The sequence below is a fragment of the Carettochelys insculpta genome, chromosome 31, assembly GCF_033958435.1.
Source record: "Carettochelys insculpta isolate YL-2023 chromosome 31, ASM3395843v1, whole genome shotgun sequence".
Lineage (NCBI taxonomy): Eukaryota > Metazoa > Chordata > Testudines > Carettochelyidae > Carettochelys > Carettochelys insculpta.
The window spans coordinates 14,362,504-14,386,707 of record NC_134167.1 but is presented as its reverse complement, the minus strand read 5'-3'; the positions used below and the strand labels follow the sequence as shown (position 1 = coordinate 14,386,707).

At 50.4% G+C, this 24,204-nt stretch overlaps 1 protein-coding gene and 1 long non-coding RNA gene across 2 annotated transcripts; both read right to left on the bottom strand.

Annotated features, from left to right (window-relative positions):
• Window positions 1–428: 428 nt before the first annotated feature.
• LOC142004385 (uncharacterized) lies at window positions 429–13,663 on the bottom strand. The gene is made up of 3 exons (XR_012642988.1): window positions 8,150–13,663; window positions 7,466–7,553; window positions 429–686 (listed from the first exon to the last, which is right to left on the bottom strand). It is a non-coding gene; the product is annotated as an uncharacterized LOC142004385 (long non-coding RNA).
• A 250-nt stretch (window positions 13,664–13,913) lies between these two features.
• Window positions 13,914–17,620, bottom strand: LOC142004368 (uncharacterized). The gene is given in 5 exon segments (XM_074981982.1): window positions 13,914–15,689; window positions 16,024–16,137; window positions 16,739–16,865; window positions 17,391–17,435; window positions 17,437–17,620. Coding segments are annotated over 5 exon segments (1,728 nt in total). The 5' UTR covers window positions 17,593–17,620; the 3' UTR covers window positions 13,914–14,403.
• Between the last annotated feature and the right edge of the window lie 6,584 nt (window positions 17,621–24,204).

Sequence of the window (24,204 nt, the reverse complement as noted above, 5' to 3'; positions counted from 1 at the left end):
GTGGAAATGGCCCATTACTGGTAGTATACATCAAGAGAGGAGAAAACAAGTCAGATGAGTGAGGGGGGACGTGGCCCATTGTCAGCGTCTAGTGTGGAGGTATGAACATCCAGAGCAGAGAAACTGCTTTTGTAAGGGGCCAGCCGCTCCCAGTCTCTGCTCAATCCTTGGCTGATGGCGTCAAATTTGCAAATGAATTGCAGCTCAGAGATTTCTCTCTCCATTTGATTTTTGAAGATTTTTGTGGTAGGACGGCTACTTTTAAATCTTTCGTGAGTGTCCAGGGAGATTGAAGCGTTCTTCTACAAAAACCTATTACACCAAATCCACACAGATCCTTCCAGGCCCGAAAGGGTCCAGCCACAGTCCCAAGTCAATACGTACCTAGCTCTTACCCAAAACAGCACGCTGGGCCAATCCTTTAGAATCTAAAGGTTTATTAAGAAAGAAAACAGGGTGAGAGAAAAAATTGTTACAGTGGTTAATTACACACTTCATTTCAAGCCATTAATGCAGGACACAGCCAATGGTACAAGCTGCTTTCTTGAGCCTCTCTTAAAATACATCTTCTGAGGGATGGACCCCAGTCCACATAGGCTTAGTTCATGATGACTGAAGACAAAGATGGCAATGGCCAGGGACATCTTTATAGTCTTGCCAGGTGGAGGGAAACCCCTTTCTTCTTCCTGTAGGCAATGGAGGACCACCTGGTGAGGTGACCCGTTGGGGAGCTGTGCCATTGGCCACAAGGCAAGGCAGAGCATCTCCATCTATTTCCATAAGAGGTGGATTCCAAGGCAGAGTCTCTGTGCCTTTGTTCAGCCCATGTCACCTGACTGGGAGGCGACCCACCCCCCGTGGTGACCCTTAGCTCCAAAACACTCCCAACACCGGCACAGAGCCAATAGCTGGAACTTTACAAACACGCCTGGCACGGACGGACAAGCAGCATCAACAGATTTAGTGAATCACCCACTTTCATCAGCCACCGCACTTGGCCCAGGAGTTGGTGCAAATTTAGTAGAGTGGTTACAGCAATGGGTTTCTAGCACATGTATTATTTCTGCTCTGCCCATCTGTCCGTCCAGGCGAGGTTCTACCAGGTACTCCCCCACCCCGTACTCTGCTGGTCCCCGCTCCTCACCTGGCCAGTGCAGGACCCTGCCCAGGCCCCCAGCACCATGCCAGCTCCTCCCCAGCCCAATGGGGGCCCAGCCCAGTCCCCCAGCCAAGCTCCCACTACCCCCTGCACAGTGCCAGCCCCAGCCAGTGTGGGGCCCAGCCCAGCCCAGCCCCCCGTGGGGCTCCGCTCCTGGCCAGCCCCACGCTGTCTGAGCTTCTGTCTAGAACTTCCTTCCAGCCCAATTTCCGCTTGCAACGGGAGCTGTAACTGGGCCTCGGGTTTGATTAAAAAAAAAATCCAGTAACGGCACATCCTCCTCTGGGTCACAACCCCCTCCCAGACCCCGCAGCTCCCCTGCCCCATGTCACAACCCTTCTCCAGACCCCGCACCTCCCCTGCTCCGGGTCACAACCCCCTCCCAGACCCCGCAGCTCCCCTGCCCCATGTCACAACCCTTCTCTAGATCCCGCACCTCCCCTGCTCCAGGTCACAACCCCCTCCCAGACCCCGCAGCGCCCCTGCTCCGGGTCACAACCCCCTCCCAGACCCCGCACCTCCCTTGCCCCATGTCACAACCCTTCTCCAGATCCCGCACCTCCCCTGCTCTGGGTCACAACCCCCTCCCAAACCCCGCAGCTCCCCTGCCCCATGTCACAACCCTCTTCCAGATCCCGCACCTCCCCTCCTCTGGGTCACAACCCCCTCCCAGACCCCACACCTCCCCTGCCCCAGGACACAACCCCCTCCCAGACCCTGCAGCTCCCCTGCTCCGGGTCACAACCCCCTCCTAGACCCTGCACCTGCCCTTCCCTAGGTCACAGCCCAAACCCCCAGCATTCTCCTTCCCTGTCAAGCCCCCCTCATGCCCTTCACACCTCCTCCTCTCCTGCACCCCGAGCTTCCTTCTGCACCAACTTCCCTCCCAGAGCCCACACCTCTCCCTCCATCAGCATGGAAAGTGCAGCCCAATTCTTGGGATGCCCCCACTGCCCAATCTACAATTATTGCTCACCCCCGTGCCAAAGTCCTCAGCGATTCCCTTTTCCCTTGGCCCGCTCCAGCCCCGCCAGCCCATGCAAGTGCATCCCCGCAGATCAACTGAGCACGTTCCCGCCCAGGGCCAAACACAGCAGGACTTTCCTAGTCAGACCGGAGAGTGGGGAGGCGGCCTCGCTGGCACTCCCTAGGCTTCCTCTGCAGCGGCTGCGCAGAGAGGAGAAAGCCGCCTGGGCCTACGAAAGGGCGCGAGGGGCTGGGGAGGGAGTCTCAGGAGCTGGCTGGGGGTCGGAGGAGAGGAACAGGAGCATTCCCCTCTTGTGCCCAAGCCACACGCTCAGCTTCCTGCTCTTACTAGTAACTCCCTCGGAGGCAGAGGAGCAAATGCAGTTGTACCTCAGTGCCTGGCTGTATACAATGGATCGCGTAGTGTGCCCTGGATGGAAGCGGGAACAACGCTTCCTAAGTTCTCGTCCCCTGGTGCCCCTCCTCTACCTGTGCCACATGACATCATCATCATCTGGACCCATGGGAAAGAGGATCCTGAAGAGTTCCACCAGCATTTCAACAGTTTCCACCCCACCATCAACCTTAGCCTGGACCAGTCCACACAAGAGACCCACTTCCTGGACAGTACTGTGCAGATAAGCGCTGGTCACGTAAATACCACCCTATAATGAAAACCCACAGACCGCTGTGCTTATCTACATGCCTCCAGCTTCCATCCAAGGCACACTACACGATCCATTGTTTACAGCCAGGCACTAAGGTACAACCGTATTTGCTCCGATCCATCAGAGAGAGACAAACATCTACAAGACCTTTACCGAGCTTTCCTCAAACTACGCTACCCACCTCAGGAAGTGAAGAAACACATTGAGAGAGCCAGACGGGGACCCAGAAGCCACCTGCTACAAGACAGGCCTCGCAAGGAAAACAAGAGAACACCACTGGCCATCACATACAGCCCCCAGCTAAAGCCCTCTCCAGTGCATCATCAGGGATCCACAACCCATCCTGACCAATGATCTTTCATTCTCAGAGACCTTGGGAGGCAGGCCTGTCCTTGCCTACAAACAGCCTGCCAACGTTAAACAAATCCTCACCAGTAACTATAGACCACAACGCAGTAACTCTAAACCTGGAATCAATCTCTGCAACAAACCTCACTGCCACCTCTGCTCACATACCTACACCAGCGATATCATCACAGGGCCTAACATCAACCATACCGTCAGGGGCTCCTTTACCTGCACATCTACTAACATAATGTATGCCACCATGTGCCAGCAATGCCCCACTGCAATTCACATTGGCCAAATTGTACAGTCTCTAAGCAAAAGAATAAATGGACATAGGTCAGACATCAGGAACGGTAACATACACAGACCTGTAAGAGAACACTTCAATTATGCTGGCAATTTACTCCAGTGTTTAACCACCCTGACAATCCTTCCTGCAATTTAAGCAAGTCACATGGTTACACTGCCAGCCCAAGATGAGTCACCCCAGATATCCACCCCAAGGCAGAATTATAGTACTTAGTTCTTTTGATTTCGGAAGTGCTGAATATGGCTAAAAATGTTGATCAGTACAAGTATCCCAGCTGAGGAACATATGGCACTTTCTAAAGATGACTTAATCCTCAGTGTCCCTGGGAGGTAGGCAAGTATCTCTAGAGCCCTGCGTGGATGCAAAATTTAATACCTGCATCCACCTCTGTATCTGCAAAAATGACCCACAGGCTTCTGCATCTGCGGCTGTGGATACCCCCAGCTATGGGATGGAGAGCCTCAGTTTTCCATGTTACAGAAGTAGACACTGACAACCTGGCAGCGAAAACAACAAGAAGTCTTGTGGCACCTTAGAGCCTCACGGAATTGGGCAAAGACCCGCTTGGTCAGATGCAGATTCCCTCCGCCTCCACTGCTGCCCGTCTGCAGCCTGGCTCAAGGCTAACTGTGCCTCTATGACTCCCACAGGCACGATCAGATAACCTGCCAGCATGAGAATCGCTCACCTGCGGAGCGTGACAGATCAGCGAGGTTTCGGATAGCAGCAATGAGTGACTGAGGTCTGGCAGGGAGCTGACAGCGTGAAAGCAGGTCGTGTGGGGAGCGTGTGTTAGGGGTCAGAGATGGGTTTGGTCGGCTCGGAAATGGGGCAGAGCGAGTTACCCTCGACGGGTATCTCAGGCGATATCTACGCCACAGGTTTTCTTCGATGTGACTTATTTCAACATTCTAACGTCCAAGTAATGTCAGAAAACGCACACTCACTGCCTCAGCATTGCAAAACGGAGCCTTCTCATTTACAGCCACCGTTCACAGCCCCTTTATCTCGAATTCCCCTGCTTGGCTGTGTGAATGCGGGGCCTTGAGCAGCGGCTGTCTGGGAGAGCAGAAGCGACATCTGCTGGTTAGATAGGACAAGCGTTATTGACTATAGATTTTTTGTGTTGAATTACTGAGGAAGCGGGTCTGTGCCCACGAAAGCTTATGCTCCAGAATATCTGTTAGTCTAAAAGGTGCCACAGGACTTCTTGATGTTTTTGAAGATAGACTAACTCAGCTACCCCTCTGATAGTTATTTCTATATCACCAGAGCTGTGAGTAACTACATACACTATATTTCCATACTAGTGTATGTATTTATATATATTTATCCTTATTGAGCTCAGCACACACTGGTTTCCATAAATAGACAACCTTGTTTTCCCCACACCTTCCCTCTTCTCCATATACAGCCTGTGTATAGCAAAAAGAAAGAGTGAAGATGTGTAGTGTTGTGGTGGGTGGGTTTAAGGCCAGAAGAGACCACTTTGATCCCCTAATCGGATAGCCTCCATAACACCAGCCCTGGAACTTACGCACACACCCACATCCACACACTCACTCTCTCTGCCCCCTCCTGGAGGGGGATCAGGGTGCAATCTCTGACAATAGCCCTGGCTTCCCTATATAAGTGTTCCCAGTTTCTGGAAGACAGTCTGACCTGCAGTCAGAGCCAGGGTGAATGTTCAGTGAAGAATTCGCAAATCCTAGTGAAGCAGGGACAGGAAGAAATGGTAAAACAGAGTCACACACTTGGCTTCTGTAGGCTGAGCTCACTGGCACACCAGGGGCTCCTTCCATTCCCGATACACGAGATTTGTGCCCCTCTCCCACCCCACACTCTCTCATGATAGGAGCCCTGTATATGCTCCCCGTTGGTCCTATTCCACAGGGCTCTCCCACACCGCTCCCCCTTTCCATAGAGCCCCTGGCGTGGCAGAAAATGGGAAACATTTCCCCGTCATCCCTGGCTCATACTGCCAACACAAATCACTAGAACCAGGGAGTCCAACAGCAAGTCAAGGATCACCACACCTGAGACTCTTGCCCTTGCTCATTTGCCACAACCCCCTCCCCACTCTAATTAAATGCCCTCACATTCCCCCAGAGCTAGGCACCCCCTCCACACCTGCCTGCTCTCAATGAATATGCCGGTGACTGTCTCAATCAGCCATAGATATGTAAGTAGAAGGGAGATGCTTCGTTAGATGTGATCAGGTTGTTTGTTACTTTGGGAGGTGGTGTGGAGTTGCTCTGGTTAATTGTTTGATTCTTTCCCCTGTACTCTAATGTCCAAGCTGAATTCCCAGGAAGTAATCCTCTGTGCTGCAACCAAAGAGCGGTTTCTCTTGTTTTGTGAATAAATTACTTTTGTTTCAAAGGCAATAATTTGATCCCTGTGTCCCAGAGAAGGGTCTGTGTAAATTCATGCCTTAAACTGAAAAGGTCAGCTATCAGAATACAGCTCTTTGGTTCTAAGCGGTCTCCTGAGACATCCCACATGTGTCTTCTTGGGTTAAACTTTTTTTTTCTTTTTTTTCCACTTGAGGGGTGGCACTTTACCAACCCAGGTTCAGGGAATCTGTGACCTTGGGGAGCGTTATAAGCAGAGCCTTTACAGACAAGGTACTTTTCAGGTTTCTGAGGGACCCCACCTTCTGCATGCCGTGTGTCAGAGTAGGAAGGCAGCAATAACATCTGCTGACCTGAATATTTTCCTGCTGTATTTGTGGTATTATCAAGCTATGCCCATGACAAAGTTCCATGTTCAAACATAAATTTGCAATGATTTCCAAAACTGTTGTCTCCAGGCATTCAGAAGTGTGGGATTTTAGTGGCACAAAAAGAAGTCACTCTGTAACTTCACCATTGCCAGTCACGTATCTTAAATTTCACGTTAATTGGTCGACATGATTCACATCTGGTGTTGAATCAGCTATTATGGAATATTACTTGGCATCTTTACTTCATCAGTGGATTGGTTTCTGGGCTGCTCTGCCATTATAGAAATGAATTCATTGTAGGTTTGGTGCAAGAAAAAATTGGTCTTCCCTGAGCCACAATACTGAGCATTTTTCAAACATTCATTGAGAAAACTGTCAAAATCACCAAAATACTCTAGCAGGTTCGAACGTGACCTCTGATGATGATGACTCATCATATCCTCTTAGAGAGGGTCTCAAAGAAGACAGCAGTTTCACCGTAGCAACAAAACATCTCAACACTTTCCTCCCGTAAGAACACTCCTCCTCCGACGGAGCCGTTAACACAGTATCAATTCTTCTGGATAATTCATATCTTTAAACATACATATAGAATTAATGAGCTTTTGAAGCTTCACGATCAGTGACACCTCTTACATTTCTCCAAACAGAGCACCCGTTGACAAAGGTTTCTTTTCCATTGTACGTTTCCCCTACCTTTGAAGTTATCATGAAATTCCTGCAACTCAGCAAGTGATCAGATAACTGCGGCTGTTGTGGCTAAAGTACTTACGACTGAAAGAATCCCCCAACAGGGACTTCCATGTTTCCCTGATAGTGGCCAAGGTACCCACTTCACAGGGAAAGTGACAAAAAATATATGCAGAGCCCTGGGGATCAAACAGAAATTCCACTGTCCCTACCATGCCCAGAGTTCGGGATCAGTAGAAAGAGCAACGGAGCCATTACGAACAAGCCAACCAAACAGATGTTTCCTGTTACAGGGCAAGACTGGGTCACCAGCCTCCCAGCAGTTCTCACGTCTAAGGGAGCCAGTCCTACTAACCCACATTCCTCATCTCCTTGTGAAATGCTGGCAGGGGAGGCGCTGGGGACACCAGGGGACCCGTGCATTGGAAGAAGGGAGCTGTTTGTCATGAGTGAGCAGCTTGTAAGAATATTACAATTACAAATTCGTGTCTCCATGAGTCTCACAGAACCCCCGAGCTGAACCAGACCCAAACGCTGGTGTTGAGGACACACGTGCAGCCTGGTGATTAGGTGTTAGTGAAAGCCTATAGAAAACAAACCTTCGAACCAGCCTGGACTGGACTTGACATGGCTCTCTGGGTAACTCTTTCTGCAGCCTGGGTCACTGGCATTCCAGTCTTCATGCACCTGTCACAAGTAAAAATACACAAGGGTGAGACTCAACATGGGGCACAATAATCCCCGTCTACCCTATGGATTCCCAGGGAGTGTCTCTGTTCAATATTCCCAGCTTAGAATTGATGTAGGAAATCTTCTGTGGTCAGCCAATTGTTCTGAGCAGTTTATGAGTGTAATATACAGAGGGGTTCCATGGTACTGCTAAGGGAGCCAGACCTGGGCAAATTGCTTAAAACTGGGCCACTTACAAGCCCAGACTAGGGTTTCCTCACACTTGGCAAACCAAGCCACTTACAAAGAGCACCTCTGTCGTCTATCTGTCCAGCCAGAAGTTACACAAGCAAATCCCACAGGCTCTCCAGCAGCTTCTACGCCCCAAAGCAGTATCCCTCCTTACTCAGATGAGAGGTAAAACCACCCTCACCAAATCCACACAGATTCTTCCAGCCCCAAAGGGACCAAGTACATTCTCAGATCAATATATACTTAGCTCTTACCCAAATCAGCACGCTGGGCCAATCCTTTAGAATCTAAAATCTAAAGATTTATTAATAAAGAAAGCATAGGGTGTAAGAAGAAAATTGTCAAAGTGATATACTACATACATGAACCAAATCTCTTGATGCAGACCGCAGCCAGTGGTAAAGGCTGCTATCTTAAAAGTCTCTGGAAATACATGCTCTGCGGACAGGTCCCCAGTCCATTCAGGCTTAGTTCATAGCAGAGATGTTCTTGCAACTGCTGACAAGATGAAAGCTGAAGGGTGAGAACTGAGGACAAAATGTTGTCTTCCAAGGTCCTCCTTTTATAGACTCTTCCTATGTGGGGGGAAAAGCCTGCTTTTGGTCACATCCCCAATGGAGAATCACATGATTAGGTCACCTGTCCTTCCCCCGTTGGCGTGTTCTGCCTTTGACCGTGTTGTCAGACAACATTCCTGGGAGGTGGGTGAGAATCTGCTTGGCTTTCCCTGGCTAGGCAGTCTTTACAGCAGATTGCCCCGCTTCCCACTGTGCTCTTCCAAAACTAACTTCTTTAACTACAAATACAGAGCCAATATTTATAACTTCACATAGAAACATGATACAGACATATAAGCAGCATAAACCAATTCAGCGAGTCACCAGCTTCCATTAGACACCGCAGTTGGCCCACTGGGCACAAGATTTGGTGAAAACTTAACAGAGTGGTTACAATAAGGGTCTCATATATATTTTAAAAATGCAGCAGCATCACCCTGAGACTTAAGATGAGACTTTGAGAGCTCTCAACAATGTTGCAGCAACTTCCTAAGTGTCATATCAAGCATGACTCTGCAAACAGTAGAAGGAAGCACGTTTTTACTGACACAGCCGCCTGGGGAGGAGCCACCGGATCAGCTGTAAATGCCATTTCTCAAGCTGTTGAATCTAGGAGGGGGTGAAAAATCTGTTCACAGCAGGGACAGTTTCTGTGGTGACAGGAGGGCTTATGTCTAATCAAGTGACACACCACCTTGCCTCAGCAACACAACTAACTGGTCAGGTCCCCACTGTGGTACTCAAACATCTTTCAGACACTTCTAAAATGTACGAGCAAGCATTAGTGACCGAGTCTAGGCGTGTGGAAGAATTGTGTTACCTTGCTGGCATGGCGTTCAGCATGGAAGTTGTGGCCCTGATTGGAGACTTGATTGTGTCACAGGAGACCTGTTGGGTGAGAGCTGCAGTTCTCAAAGATTGAGTGTCTTCACCATGGATGACGGCCAGGAATGGCTCTCTATCAATAACAGAGGCGTACTGGGATGGTCACTCCATCTTTGGAGTGGTGTTAATTCCTGTAGGTTGGGCTCCTGAATTGGAAGCTCAGCCAGTCCATCCACTCCTATTCCCGTCTCATGGGCACCTATGCAGCTTCCAGAACACTAGGTATGTAATAATGGGTGGAAATAACTACACAGCTTTCTCATGAGACCAATGATCCATCCTAGGGGGATGAGTTTTGCATACAGGAAACCTGGAGTCAGGACAAGTCCTATTTCAAGTGTTGGGCCTGACCTAAGGGTGCATGTAATATCTAATGCAACAGGTGCTATAACAGTGAAGAACTCCACCACCTGATGTGGGTTCAGGCCATTAACTTTTGCACAAAAGCCTTGCTCAAACATCCCATTCTTCCTACTGTTATGTCGAATGGAATCTATTATGAACGAAGTGGTAACGTAACTGCAATGACTACTAAATGGCTACTAAATGACTGCTAAAAGGGCCTACTATTGTGGAAACAGGGATTCTTATGGGATGCATTTAGGTTGTGTTCTTGAAATGTTTACGGAGACTTAATATGATCACGTTTATTGTGTATCAAAGGTTAAATGTATCACCTAATTCTGTTCCCAAAGGTGCAGTTAATTGAGTGTTGATAAGGTCAATTATTGCTCCTAATAATATGAGGAAGAGTCACGAATGGGGTCTAAGAATTGTTCTTAGTCCGAAAAAACCAAATGGGGGACCAGACGGGTATGCTTGTGTTCATTTACGCAAAATGTCATTTGGAGGGCATGTACGCACAGGGAAGAATGCTGTTTCTCGCTACCCCGGGAACGCTCTAGAAAGAGGCCCAGGGGAAAGGCGAGCTCAACGGGTGGACTGGAAAAGTACAAACATGTGGTTAAGTCTATATATGGGAACGTGATGTGACTGGCCAAAGGTTCATGTTATGTACCTGTCATGGGCCATAAACTATCAAGAGGAGAGACTCCTCTCGAGGGGCTCTCGCTGATTTGGTACTGGGGCTTGCTCTCTGGGCGCACTGAATAAAGATTGTTTAACTGAATGCAGCGTCGCCGACTCTTGATTCTGCCAAACACCTGACTCATCTGGTTGCATCTGGGTATCGCAAAATCCCAACAACTAGTACAAACAAAAAAGCTAATTGTGAATACATAAACTAAAGAGTTCATAGGTGGGGAAGAGCAAAAATATTAAAATAAGGGATAATTAAGGATTAATGCTTCAGAATTTTACTTACTATGAAATCAAATCTATATCTATTTTAGAGTGTGTGTATCTGTCTATTGATCCTATGTATATTCAAGAACTCCTCAAACCATAAGAGCTATGACAACAAAATATGGGATGCAGCTTCCTCTTAACCCTAACTTAACCAAGGCCAGGGTTTGGCTGTACCTGGAAAGTGGGAAATGCCTGAAATCCCAGGATTTCCCCGAACGTGAAAAGGGAGGGGGGTAGGAGGAGGAGGGAGGAGAAAACGAGGACCACAGATGGGGGCAGGGGGCGATGCCAAGCATGGCCTCTGGGGGCAGCTGCAGCGCCAAGAGAGAAGCCAGCAGGCCTGGGGCTCTGTCATCTTGCCTGCCATAAAGTAAGTAAGTAGCTCTAGTGCCCCAGACACAGAGCCTGACACCCCCACCTCCCAGAGAGCCTACAGAAGGGCTGCAGAAAGGGTCTGCTGGAGCAGGGGCAGCTCCCAGACAGCCTGCAGATGTTGCTAGGGGGTGCTGGAGGCTGGGACCAGCCCCTGGAACTGGCCCTACCTGGACCGCAGGCCACAGGGAGGGGTTGGCAGTCAGACAGCCCCCAGAACCTGTCCCCCCAACAAAGCCTGTACACTGTGGGAGGCCGCTGGAGGGCCCCACTTTTAACAAATTTACCATGTATTAGTAACACAGGCATTTTAATATTTACAATACCCAAAACTTCTGTTAAAATAATCTTTTTTTTAAAAAGCTATAAACACCTGTGTAACCTCTAAAACGTAATCAAGCAAATGTCATAAGCTAGGCCTCCTGCTCCAGTATTCATTCACTGAAGCCTGAGTCCTCCTAGAACTATAGAATCCTAGCACTGGACAGGACCTCAGAAGGTCATGTAGTCCAGCTCCCTGCCTAAAGCAAGATTAAAACCAACTAAATCATCCCAGCCAGGACCTTGTCAAGCCAGGACCTAAAAACCTCCAGGGATGGAGATTCCACCACCTCTCTAAGTGAAGAATTCCAGTGCTTCACCACTCTTCAGGTGAAATGGTTTTTCCTAATATCCAACCTACACCTTTCCCTTGGGAACTTCAGGCGATTAGTCCATGTTCTGCCACCTGTCACTACTGAGAACAGCCTCTCTCCATCCTTTTTAGAGCTCCCCTTCAGGAAGCTGAAGGCTGCTATCAAATCCCCCCCTCAGTCTTCTCTTCTGTAAACTAAATAAGCCCAAATCCCTCAGCTTCTCCTCAGAGGTCTTGTGCTCCAGCTCCTTAATCATTTTCGTTGCCCTCCGCTGAACCCGCTCCAGCACATCCACACCCTTTCTACGCTGAGAGGCCCAGAACTGGACGTAATACTCCAGATGTGGCCTCACCAGTGCTGAATAGATGGGGATAATAACTTCTCTGGGATCTGATGGAAATACTTCTCCTAATGCACCTCAATATGCCATTAGCGTTCCTGGCTACAAGGACACATTGTTGACTCATATCCAGCCTCTCATCCACTGTAGTCCCCAGCTCCTTTTCTGCTGCACTGCTACTTAGCCCGTCAGTCCCCAGCCTGTAACAGTGCTTAGGATTCTTCCATCCCAAGTGCAGGACTCTGCAGTTCTCCTTGTTGAACCTCATCAGATGACTTTTGTCCCAATCCTCCAGTTTGTCTAGGTCACTCTGGACCGTATCCCTACCCTCCAATGTATCTACCTCTCCCACTAGCCTAGTGTCATCCATAAATTTGCTGATAGGGTAATCAATCCCCTCATCTGGGTCATTAATAAAGATGTTGAACATTAGTGATGCTACAACCAAGCCTCAGGGCACTCCCCTTCAACCTTCTGCCAATCAGACATAGAGCCACAGATCACTAACCATTGGGCCCAACCATCTAGCCAGCTTTCTATCCACCTTACAGTCCATGGATCCAATGCATACTTCCTTAACTTATAGGCAAGAACGTTGTGGGAGACTGTATCAAAAGCTTCACTAAAGTCAAGGTATGTCACATCCATTGAGTTCCCCATGTCCACAGAGCCTGCTACCTAATCACAGAAACTAGACAGATTGATCAGGCACGACTTGTCCTCGGTGAATCCATGCTGACTACTCTTTATCACTTTCCTCTCTTCCAAGTGCTTGAAAACGGATTCCGTGAGCATCCCCTCCATTATTTGCCCAGGTACTGAGGTAAGGCTGAGTGGTCTATAGCTCCACGGATTGCCGTCCTTTCCCTTTTTAAAGATGGGCACTACACTTGCCTTTTTCTAGTCTTCTACAGAAGAAGCCTCAATGTTGAGCAAATAGAAAAATACCAGTACAAGTGAAGTCAGACCCTGCTCTAAGATGGAATAATGCAGGCTCTCTCTGCACTCTTCTCTGTTCTGGGTCTGTCTTCCTCCCAGCAAACTACATTTTAGTCCAGGCTGTTAAACATCTCCAGGCAGATGGCCACCTGTTAAAGTCAACATGGCCAAAAACAAGCTCTTACCTGACCCTTTTGAGACTAAGTGAAAAATATTTTGCTCTAGAACTGCAGAGGATCCAGCATGTTGTGTGTGCTCTGCAAGTCTAACAATGGAAAATAGCAGGGTGCTAGATGATTCTCTCCTTGCCAGCCCCATTCACAGTTTTCTTGGCTTGTTTCAGACCCTGTAATCATGTCACCAATCAGTTCGCAATACATACCAACTCCTCCTCACTCCAGCCTCAACAAGAAAAGGGAAGATGTATTTGGACTAAGCTCCCTCTGATGCCTTAATGGGACAATGGAGTTTCAACAGCGGAATCTCATCTCCCAGGTAGACGCATGCCCCAGAGGCCACAGCATGCCAGCACAACCTCCTGAAGATCTGGCACCCTCCAAGGCAGCCTGCCTCCCTTCTCGCTCCTGCCAAGGAAAGTCCTGTCCCTTGCAGGGGTCTGACTTTCTGCAGCGCAGATGGGAGTCAGGCTGGCCAAACAAACTCCCCCCACACTCACGCTTCTCTGTACACACACCAGCACCCACTCGTCTCCTCTTTCCCCGACCTATCCCATTGTAATCTGCTCCCCACAGCCACAGCCTGGCTGGGAAGCAGTCCCACCTCCTAGAGTTGTGGGCCCCAACAACTACAGCCCAGCTTGCAGTCAACGAACACACTGCAAACTCCCGACCCCCATGTCACTACCACCAGCCCCCCCTATTTCCCCCACCTACCTCATGCTGTCTTCCTCCCCCGCCCCCAGCCCAGCGGGGGGCAAAGAGAGAGCGCTCGGTTTCACACAAGTAACCAGCTGCTATAATCCGTGTGGTCTGTTTCTTCTCCCAGCTGCAGCAGCCCAGATGAAAGATGGGACATCCCCAACTCCCCTCCCCATCACCTCCAAATCCCAACCCACCAGCCTCTTACCCCCTACCCCTTCCATCTGCTATCCAGCTGGGAGAGGCACTCCTCCCTCTGCAGCAGGGAGCTGCAGTAGCCAAGGGATAGATATTCCTCCCTGCAGCCAGGCACCTCCCTGCCCAGGAGCCCAGAACTAAAGCTCATTAAACAGCTGCGCAGCCATGGTGTTGCACAGCTCACAGGGAACCTGACTTTGTTGCGTGGAGGAGTCTCCCATGTCCAGCATGGAGTTTGCACCAAGTGAAGCATTTTCCACGTTTAGAACATCCGAGAGACTCTTCCCTGCATTGGTTTGCTGATGCTTGATGCCCTGGGAGCACCAAATGAAGGTACCTCACATTTATGGATTCTCTCTTATGTGGACAAGCAAGGTTTGTACTTCAAATTAAACTTTTTCTGTTGTCAAAGCATTGATAGTTTCTGTCCTGTGTGGATCCTCAGATGTGTCCAAAGTTATGATTAAGAGCTGGGACTAAAGCTTTTTCTTTCCCCTGAAGCATTTAGGGAGCTTCCCTCTGGTGGATCCTCCCATGTTTAATAAGGCCTGAGCGCCGATTGAAACTTTTTCCACACTCCAAGCATTTAAAAGGTTTTTCTCCCATATGGATTGTTCCGTGCCGAATAAGGTTTGCACGGCAGCTGAAACTTTTCCCGCACTCCAAGCATTTGAAGGGTTTCTCTCCTGTATGGACAGTCCCATGGCTAACAAGGTACGCACGCTGACTGAAACTTTTCCCACACTCCAAGCATTTAAAGGGCTTCTCTCCCGTATGAACTCTCCCATGCATAATAAGATTTGTGCGTCGACTGAAACTCTTCCCACACTCCAAGCATTTAAAGGGTTTCTCTCCTGTATGTATTTTCTCATGGCCTATAAGATGCGAGTGCTGACTGAAACCTTTCCCACAATACAAACATTTAAAAGGTTTCTCTCCTGTATGGATTCTCCCATGGCTAATAAGGCATGAGCGCTGACTGAAACCCCTCCCGCAGTCCAAACATTTAAAAGGCTTCTCCCCAGTGTGGGTTCTCTGGTGTATAATAAGGTTTGAGGGAGCACAGAAATTTTTCCCACACTCAACGCATTTATACGGTCCCTCTCCTGCATGGATTTGCCAATGACTAATAAGGCCAGAGCGCTGCCTGAAACTTTTCCCACACTCCAAGCATTTATAAGGTTTCTCTCCTGTGTGGATTCTCTGATGTACAACAAGGGCTGGTTTCGTTCTGAAACTTTTCCCACACTCAAGGCATTTACAAGGTCTCTCCCCTGTGTGGATTCGCTGATGTTTAATAAGGGCTGAGTTTGTTCTGAAACTTTTCTCACACTGACAGCACGCATATGGCCTCTCCCCGGTGTGGATTCTCCTGTGGCAAATGAGGCCCGAGAGCTGAATGAAACCTTTTCCACACTCAAGGCATCTATAGGGTCGCTCTCCCGTGTGGATTCTCCCATGGATAACAAGGCCTGAGCGTTTGCTGAAGTTTTTCCCACATTCCAAGCATTTATAGGGTTTCTTTTCCTTGGGCTTTGTATGCTGGCCTGTTGTTTCCTTGGGATCCTTGCCTTCCCCCCCACGTTCAATGGGTTCATCTGCTTTCTTCCTTGGGCTGTTCCCCAGGTTCCACTGTAACTGGTGCCAAATTCCCCAGGGTTTTCTCTGTTCCATGAACTGGGAAAAATTCCCTTCAGTTCTTCTGATGAAGGGTCCCTGCAGTTCCACTTCCTCAAGACATTTCCACTGTGGATTCCCATCTTCGTCTTCACTCATCATCTGATCACCTGCTGGGCGGAAGAGAGAATCCAGGCAGGAGTCATTGTCGGGGCTGGCACAAAGACGAAAAGGTGTACAGCAAAGAGGGAAAACACAGTCACTGAGGGGGAGACTGAGAATTTGGATTCTGCCTCCACATCCCACCCAAACACCCCCACAGATTTCAAGATGAAGCGAATGCAGCTGATAGAGTTGGGAGGTGACTATGAGCGATATCTGCCGTGACACAGTCTGACCTGGGTGAGGTGAGGCAGAACCAAGCGGGCTCACATCACAGTCTGGGGGTTTGAACCTTTTCCCTCCGTTTGCCAGATACTTTCTGTGTCAGTGTCACTGACTCCTCACCTGTGCCACTGCCTCTTAGGCGCTTCCTTTCCTCAGAGGCCTGGAGGTCCGGGACCCACGGCTCTTCCTCTGCTTCCAGCCGGGCGATCAGGGCAGGTTTGGGAATGGGGAGTCCTACTCAGGGGCGAGATCAGGTGTAAGCAGAGAGCACTGAGGACTGGAGATCTACATCTCACACAGGGCACAGGTTGAGTTTAACCTCAGCCCATGGTTTGCTGGAGGCTGTGGGATCTGACAGGCTGGAACATGGTCACTGAGCCCCCTTGCGGGAGGCTGATGTCTGGGGGTTTCACACCCTCACTAGGAGTGTTTGGGATCTGTGGGCTCAGGGGAGCTTGTTGAGACACACAGAGCGGTGGGGTTAAATCTCTGCCTATGTCTGAACCTCCACTGCCCAGAGCCCTGCCCACCCATGGAGCCAGTCCCAGGAAGGGAGATGCACAGACACCGCGTATTTGAGTGAGAATTAATGCGGACAGGGTAATACACTGCTCCTGTGACAGCTGGAGGAGGATGGATGAATTAGCACGTCCATTAGGTTCACGACTCTTCTAGCCTGAGGGAGGAGGCACAGAGGCGAATGGCTCTCCCACACCAGCGCTGTGGTGAGTTGAGAGACCCATTCTTCTCCGGTCGAACTGACCAGGGAAGAACCTGACCAGATGCAGAAAGACAGGCCCCATGGCTTCAACAGCTACAGGACAGGAATCCTTACCCAGCGAGGTCACTGTCTCATAGTTCTCCTGCATGACGTCTCTGTAGAGGGCTCTCTGAGCGGGGCCCAGCAGAGCCCCCTGGCCCTGGGTGAAATACACGGCCACCTCCTCGAAGGTCACCGGCACCTGAAACAACAGGTGCCCCCACTCAGCGCCAGCTGCCCAAGCCACAACCCTCCTGGTCCTGGAGCAAACACAAGAAGAGGGCAGCTCTGGGAGGGCTGCTGGAGCAGAACCCCACCCCCGCCCGGCTCAGGGTGCCCAGGAGTCTCCAGGGAACAGAGACCAGGGGAGAGCTCTGCGTGCTCCCTGCAGACAGAGCAGGGCAGTGTCTTCTCATTTATCACACGCCTAGTACACACACCAAGTCATGCGAAGCAGGGCTCTGGCCAAGGAACAGGGACAGGAACCCCTTTGTATTTCCCTGCGCTCTCTGCCTGGGGGGTTCAGGTGTCAACGCTCTGCTCCGTTGTCCCTGCCCTGCCCAGGGAGGTGGTTTCTTCTTTGGGGAACCCCCTTCCCCAACAAGCCTCTTTATAAATCAGCCCCACAGCTGAGCATGTCCCAGCAGGGTTATCACTCCTTGCCCCCTCCCGGCCTCGCCCTGCGCATTTCCTGCCCCCCCTCCTCACCACCCTCCAAATTCCCTACCTGAGCTCGATCCACCACAGCCATCTCTCTTCTCTGGCCCCGAGGGAGACGGGGTGAGCTGGAGGAAAACAGGGTCGTTGCTGTCCAGCCTGTCAGGGTGAGAAGGGCAATTGAGGAGGTTTCTCGACTGAATGAGCCTTAGTCCAAAGCACACTCGATTCCCCCCAGGCACTTTTCCCGCAGAAGCTTGAGACTTCCCCATGCTGGGAAAACGCTCGGTGACATTATCACAACACACCTGCCCCCGCCTCCGGGCCCTAACCCGTGAAACACTTTTAAACCCTCCCGATGACACAGTCTCTGAGCCAAGCGTGAGAGAGGAGCAGAGTCAATGGTGCTGCTGCTTTGGAAGAAAGCCCCTGGCACGACCCCAGGGCAGCACATTCCCCCGGCAGCGCAGGGAAGCAGAGGCAGGAACTGGCTTTTCTTCTCTCTGCTCCTCACCTTGTCCAAGGAGAGTCACTCTGCCCCAAGGGGCTGCTGGCAATGGAGCTGGGCAGGGCTTGGAGCCAGGGACCTCCCTTCCCACTGACTGCTCCTGAGGCCACTTTCAATCTCAGCCTCTCCCTGCAGGAGCTGGTTCCTGCCCGGCCATTCCTGGGGGTGTTTCCACTCCACTAGCTACTGTCACTGCCAACATGGGTGTAAGCCTGGAAGTGTCAGACGCAGCAGCTCTAGGACTCGCCGAACCCCAGGAGCAGAGATGGGGTGAGAACGGGCTGTTTGAGCAGCCACCTTTCCTGCCCGGCCCCAGCACTTCCTCTGAGTTCTCTCCCATCACCTGCATGCTCTGGCTCAAGAGCTGGTGGTGGCAGAGCCTGAGGATGACCTAGAGCTCTGATTCCAGGCGTAAGTAGTAGTATGTCCCCCTGGGCAGGGCACAGACACAGCACCAGGCTACCAGAACACCACAGAAGCAGCTGCATCTGCCCCAGGGAGCCCAGTTTGCTCTAGGGCTCCTATACCACAAGCACAGAGACTGACACCAGCCTCCTCTGCCTTAGCAATTACCCGAGTCCTCGGCTGGGAGCAGCCAATGACCCAGCCTCCCTGTGATGCCCCTGTAGCCCCCAGGTCAGCCTAGCTGATACTGAACTCATTGGCCCTTTGGATTCACACTGGAGCTGGAGAACCAGTATTTCATATTGGACACTAGAGCCAGAAACTAACCTGGCCCAGAATGTTGTTTTACCAACTGAACTGGGAAAAAAAACTAGTCTGTGGTGGCAGGGAGGGGATCCAGTTAAAATAAAGAGTTAGCTTTTTTTAACCTCACCATCTAAAATAAATTAGTGATCTGATTTTCATGGTGAGGTATGACAGAACACAACGGGAGGGTGATATTCCTAGAAAGGGAGCCATCAGCTTTTGCACTGACTGCCCCTGACCTATAAGTAAACTGAGAGCAGACATCACAGGAGTGACAAGCATGGTGCTGGGCAAAATTTCACTGAACCAAACTGGATGGGTGTGGAAAGGCTTAAATCAGAAATCACGAGGCCATGGAACTAATATCAAGACACTTCTGCAATTGGGAAAAGACTTGGAACGTCTTCTGAATGCTGGTGCAATCCCCAAAGCGAAAACAAAGAAAGCCCAGAAAAACAAATTAGGCCCCTTCTTGATCAATTTGCAGCTGATCTCTAACAGCAACGAAGGGTCCTGTGGCACGTTATAGACTAACAGAAAAGTTTTGAGCATGAGCTTTCGTGAGCACAGACTCACTTCATCAGATGCTGCATCTGATGAAGTGAGTCTGTGCTCACGAAAGCTCATGCTCAAAACTTTTCTGTTAGTCTAATAAGGTGCCACAGGACCCTTCGTTGCTGTTACAGATCCAGACTAACACGGCTACCCCTCCGATACTTGACAGCTGATCTCTGGCTCAGTAAGAAAGAAAACAGACCAAAGTACAGGCAACATCAGAAAAACTGTCAGGCTCAAGTTGCATCAAGTAGAACAAACTGTCCTGGCAGTCCACCAGCACCAGACAGCGTGACAAGAAAATGTCCTGGCCTCCCACAACTCCTTTCACAGATGCCCAATGGGGCAAAAAAAACGTTTAAAGATGTTGTTTATGTTGTTCGGACAAACTGTTCAGAAAAAGAATCCTTTTAACACAAACAAACAGCAGACAACTCCTTTAAAGTTAAGAAATAACTCAACATGCAAAAATCAAAACCGTTGCCTTTTTCATTTGCAGCTGTTTTTTTCCATTTCCCTCCACTAAGATTGAGATAGCAGCAGTAACTGAGCTTTTATTTGTGTTTCTGGGGGCTTGAACTTAAATACGAATATCAGCCCCCAGTCGGGCTCCTTGCCCACTGTTGCTCACGGTGACTCTGGTTTGACACAGAATCCTGCACAGAAGTCAAAGCAGGGTCCTGTCCAAGCCCGTCAGCCCCACACATTAACATTCAGGAGTCAGATCCCAAATAATGAGATTGCCTGAAGAAAGTCAGAGACTGAACGGGGAGTAGGCAAAGCGGGACATTTGCCTTGTAAATTCTGACGCCACCGGATGAAGTCCCTGCTCTTGTGACTAGTCCTTGGGGGAAAGGACTCCCCTTGGCTGCCGGGCAGGGCAGCTCCTGCCCCTCTCACAACCCACAGGCTGGGAGAGCTTCCAGCATCTCTCCCCACCCCATCTCCCACCCTTCCACTGCCCTCTGGCTCTCCCCTCCCCCGCACCAGGCTGTGTTTGCTCCAGCCCCCACCCCGCACATCCCCCCCTTTGCTTCTCAGGCTTAAGTGTTTGCTGGGGAGGGGCCTAAATGGGACTCTTCACCACAAATGTGTGGCAAATAAGTGTGTGGTGGGATCTGACACATCCAGCTTCTGCAGCCCGGCCTGAGGGAACTGACATTCCCGCCCTGTAGAGACAGGGCTGGAGAGGGGAGTCCCCTCTCCATTAGCACCATCACTGGCAATACTTTGGATGGTCTGTTTGTGCCACCAGCTGTCCCACTTTTCCTCCCCCCCAGAAACACCATCTGACTATGGGCCTGGGAAAAGGGCGCGTGGACAGGCCAGGCAAAGGAGGAGCTGAGGGCAAGTGTACCAAGGATTAAGCCCCCCGAGCTGATGCTGCTTGAAGCACCACGACCCAGCCTTAAGACCTCCAAGCTACATTGTTGGGGTTACAGGATGGGCTGGTTGAACACACAGCCAACAGCAGCCTGGCTGAAGCCAGCAGCGTTGTCATCTTCGGAGGGCCCTGAAGTGGTTAAATACTCTCCCTGGAGCTGCCTGAGGTTTTGCAGGGCTGGCGCGCTCAGGCTCTGCTTGGTTCTGCACGTCCCCCTCCCCTCGCCCTGTCCACATTTCACCAGTAAAGCAGAAAAGGGGAGAATGCAGCCACACAACTGCACATCAGAAACTGTGGGGCTGGCTGGTTATTGCGCTCCCATTTGTGGGCAAGGACCACAGGGGCCATTCTTGTTTAGGATGGAGATTTGTGGTTCATGCAGTCAATATGAAGCTCTTCAACTAAGATGAGAAGTGATTCATTTGTACTTGCACATGTTGAAGCAGATGTTGATGTTAAAAATCTTAATCGGAACAAGTAGTTCCTATCACGAATAAATTTCTATTTTGGTTAATAAAATAGGCCACATTTACCAGAAGGATGCTGCTTCGGCTCCTGTTTTTGCAGGCAAGAGAATTGCAAAAATCAGACGCTTTTGATGATCTTCTCTGGCACATGATGAATGTCCTTTCCCTGGTTAATAAGTGTTTATAGGAGTGATTTTGACCAGGGGTTAAGTGCAACTGAGATACAATGTTGTTATCTAATCACTTGCATTCTGTCTGATAAACAGAAAACTTGTTTGAATCACAAGATTTTTTCCTCCCTTCAGAAAATCTGAGGATTTTTGACAGTTGGCATTCACAGTAAGATCAGATTTGTAAAAGATGGAATTCATTGGGAACAGCAGCTTTTGGTTCGTGCAAACAAGTTCCAGGTGAAAGCTGCTGAATGGCTTTTGCCGCTCTCTATTGTTTGGTCACAGAGCTGGGTAAAGAAATGAGAGGTTAATTTTTCACAGTTAGAATGCAGCCACATGTTGATCAGTCATGGCACATTTAATGAGCACAGGTCTTTTCATGACAGCATAGCAGAAACTTTAGACATTCTACCTGGCGGTATATTTGTAATGGTTCTTTGCCCTGATGAGTTTTGCAAGTACACCAGTGGCCTGTTTGAAATCTTATTTGGATAACAGGATTAATCTGAAGCAATGACAAGTTCTGGAGTGCAGTGATATTCTAAGTGCTTTTACATAATTATAAATACCTTGACAAAGGCAAGTTAAAAACAATCAGCTTAATGACACTCATGTATTAGGAGGATATTTTGGGCATTAATGAAAAATGCCCTACAATTAGAAGTGAATCATTCCATTTGAGGTCGATTCCACTTTAGTGAAGCCAAAGTCTCGGAAGGTACCTGAGTTTAAACAGCAAGAGAAGCAGAGAGGAAGTCCTTAAAGCAGAAGTTACGGATACATGACAAAGCTCCATAACCTGCTCAGCGCAAATAGATTTCATTCAGAAAACAGAAATTGAGCCAGAGCGAAGCCAACATAAGGGGGCGGGAAGCTACAGGCAGCTCTAGGAAAGAAGGGAATTCGACAAGCAAATAGATGAATGTGTGAAAATAAGCCTCAAGACATACTTTAAATGTACCAGAAGCAGAAGCTGGCAAAAGAACTGGTGGCACCTTCGGCCACTCCTGGAGAAACTAAGGAAGCAATGAAGAAAAATAAGACAATTGCTATAACGTGAGGGATTTCCAGTCGGCAGTGTCCGCCACAGAAGACGGAGGGGAGAGGCCTCCCTTGTTTTCTGGCAATGACAATGAGGTGTTGTCAGAAGAACAGGGGCTGACTGAGATTAATCCATGGAAAAGTGACAAGCCCCAGAGAGAAACAGCAAAGAATGAAGAAAATAAGGAGTGGTTAAGCTCCCAGCAGCCATATGCAGCGAGGTTAAAAGCAGCTACTCTGCCGGAGAACTGGAGGGAAGCAAACCTCCCAGCTACAATGCAAAAGGTACCACAAGTTATTAAACAATGTACAGACCTCTCAGCTTCACGTGAGATAGAACGATCGGGGAAGGGAGGTGAGGCAGTGGGAAACAAAAGGACGTGGGGCTACTACAAAAAGGAAATCGTGTCACCCCAACATCTTCCCTCTATTCCAGTCTCATTCCCCTCCACCCCACGGAGGCCCCCCAGATCACCCTATCCTCCCTCTAGTGCGACCTGTCACCCCTCTCACCCCCCTGCCCCGCACACACCACCTCTCATTCACACCTGACACAACCCGGGGCTGGAGGCAAGTTCCCTGGGCCCCTGTGTGGCAGACCGGGGCTGCCCGCCCCACGTGTTAGTGCTCCTGTTTTCTCGCCAGCTGCCAGCACCACCCATGGTTACCCCACCTCTCTGCCCCCACAGCCCAAATCAGCCACCCCCTCTGACTCCTCACCCAGCCCTGCATACCCCCCATGACAGCGGGAGGTCTGGTGTGGAAGCTGTGCCTCGGGGCACATGCTCAGTCCCAGCTGCTGTGGCTGCTGCCCTCACACCAGCTTCACATGGAGGCTCGGGACAGACACTATACAGAGCCAATGGTAGCAGGGGTGGGCAGGGCTGGAGCAGGGCACATGCTGACTGGCAGAAGATCAAGAAGATCTAACATCAAGTGGGGAGGCACAGAAGGGGCTGGGGGTGGGTTTGGCCCCAGGCTGCTCTTAGGTGTGCGGGGGTGGGGGAACAGGAGGGGTGAGGGGCACTGATGGTGGTGGGGCCGATGCAGGAGGATTAGGGTGGACTTACAGGGCAGATGGGACATGGGCTGCCATAGAAGGAACCTCTGAGTGGGGGATTGGCTGGAGGGAAAACGGGGCATGGAGGAGGTGGGGAGGGGGCTGAGAGAGTGACAGCAGCCAAGCTAGGCAAGGGAGAGACACAGGGCACCAGCAAGGGGAGGGGCAGACACAACGGCAGGCCCTGCCCCCCACCGGGTAGGACAGGAGGTGAGGTAGGAATTATTTTACAGAAAACACTCAGTGAAGCTTTTGGGTCAATGGGAGTTTCGCCTCAGGGCTCAGAAACTACAAGGCAAATATCCCCACCCCCAACCCACCCACTGCAGGCTGCTCTCAGTTACCCCGGTGGGGCTGCACCTCTGCTCTAAGGCTGCACCTACACGAGCAAGGTCTTTCAGAAAATGTGGCCCTTTTCCAAAAGAACACGGGGGGCGTCCGCATGCAAAACGAGCCCTTTCCGTCTGAAACCCAACGACTGCGGCTCTTCTACCAGCAGCCCCCTTGTGCTCCCAGATCCAAAAGCGCCTTTCAAAAAAAGGGCCTGCGAGTGCTCCACGGACCCTTTTTCCCCCCCAAAAGAGCGGTCCTCGTGTGGCACCCGATTTTCCGATCCCTGGCCTGGTCTTTCGAAAGAACGGTGCCTGCGTGGACACGCGTGATCCAAAGAGCAGATCCATTTCTGATCCGCTTTTTGGCGAGAAGTTTTTCCAGAACAGATCTTCCGGAAGAGCTTCCGTCCAAAGATCTCGCCTGAGCGTGGGGCTGTCTCGGGCCTTGCTTTCACTGCCGGACAGGATTCAGATCTCCCTCCAGCTCGCTCTGCTGGGGGAATGCGGCTGGGCCAGGGGGATCAGCCTTGGCCTGCCTGTCCCTGGAGGCCACAGGGCATGACAGGGAGGCTCCGTCAGTAGCTGCTGCCTCAGAGGGGCCTGGCTCAGGTAGAAGAGGGCATGGGGGGGCATCTCTCCTCCTGTTATCAGAG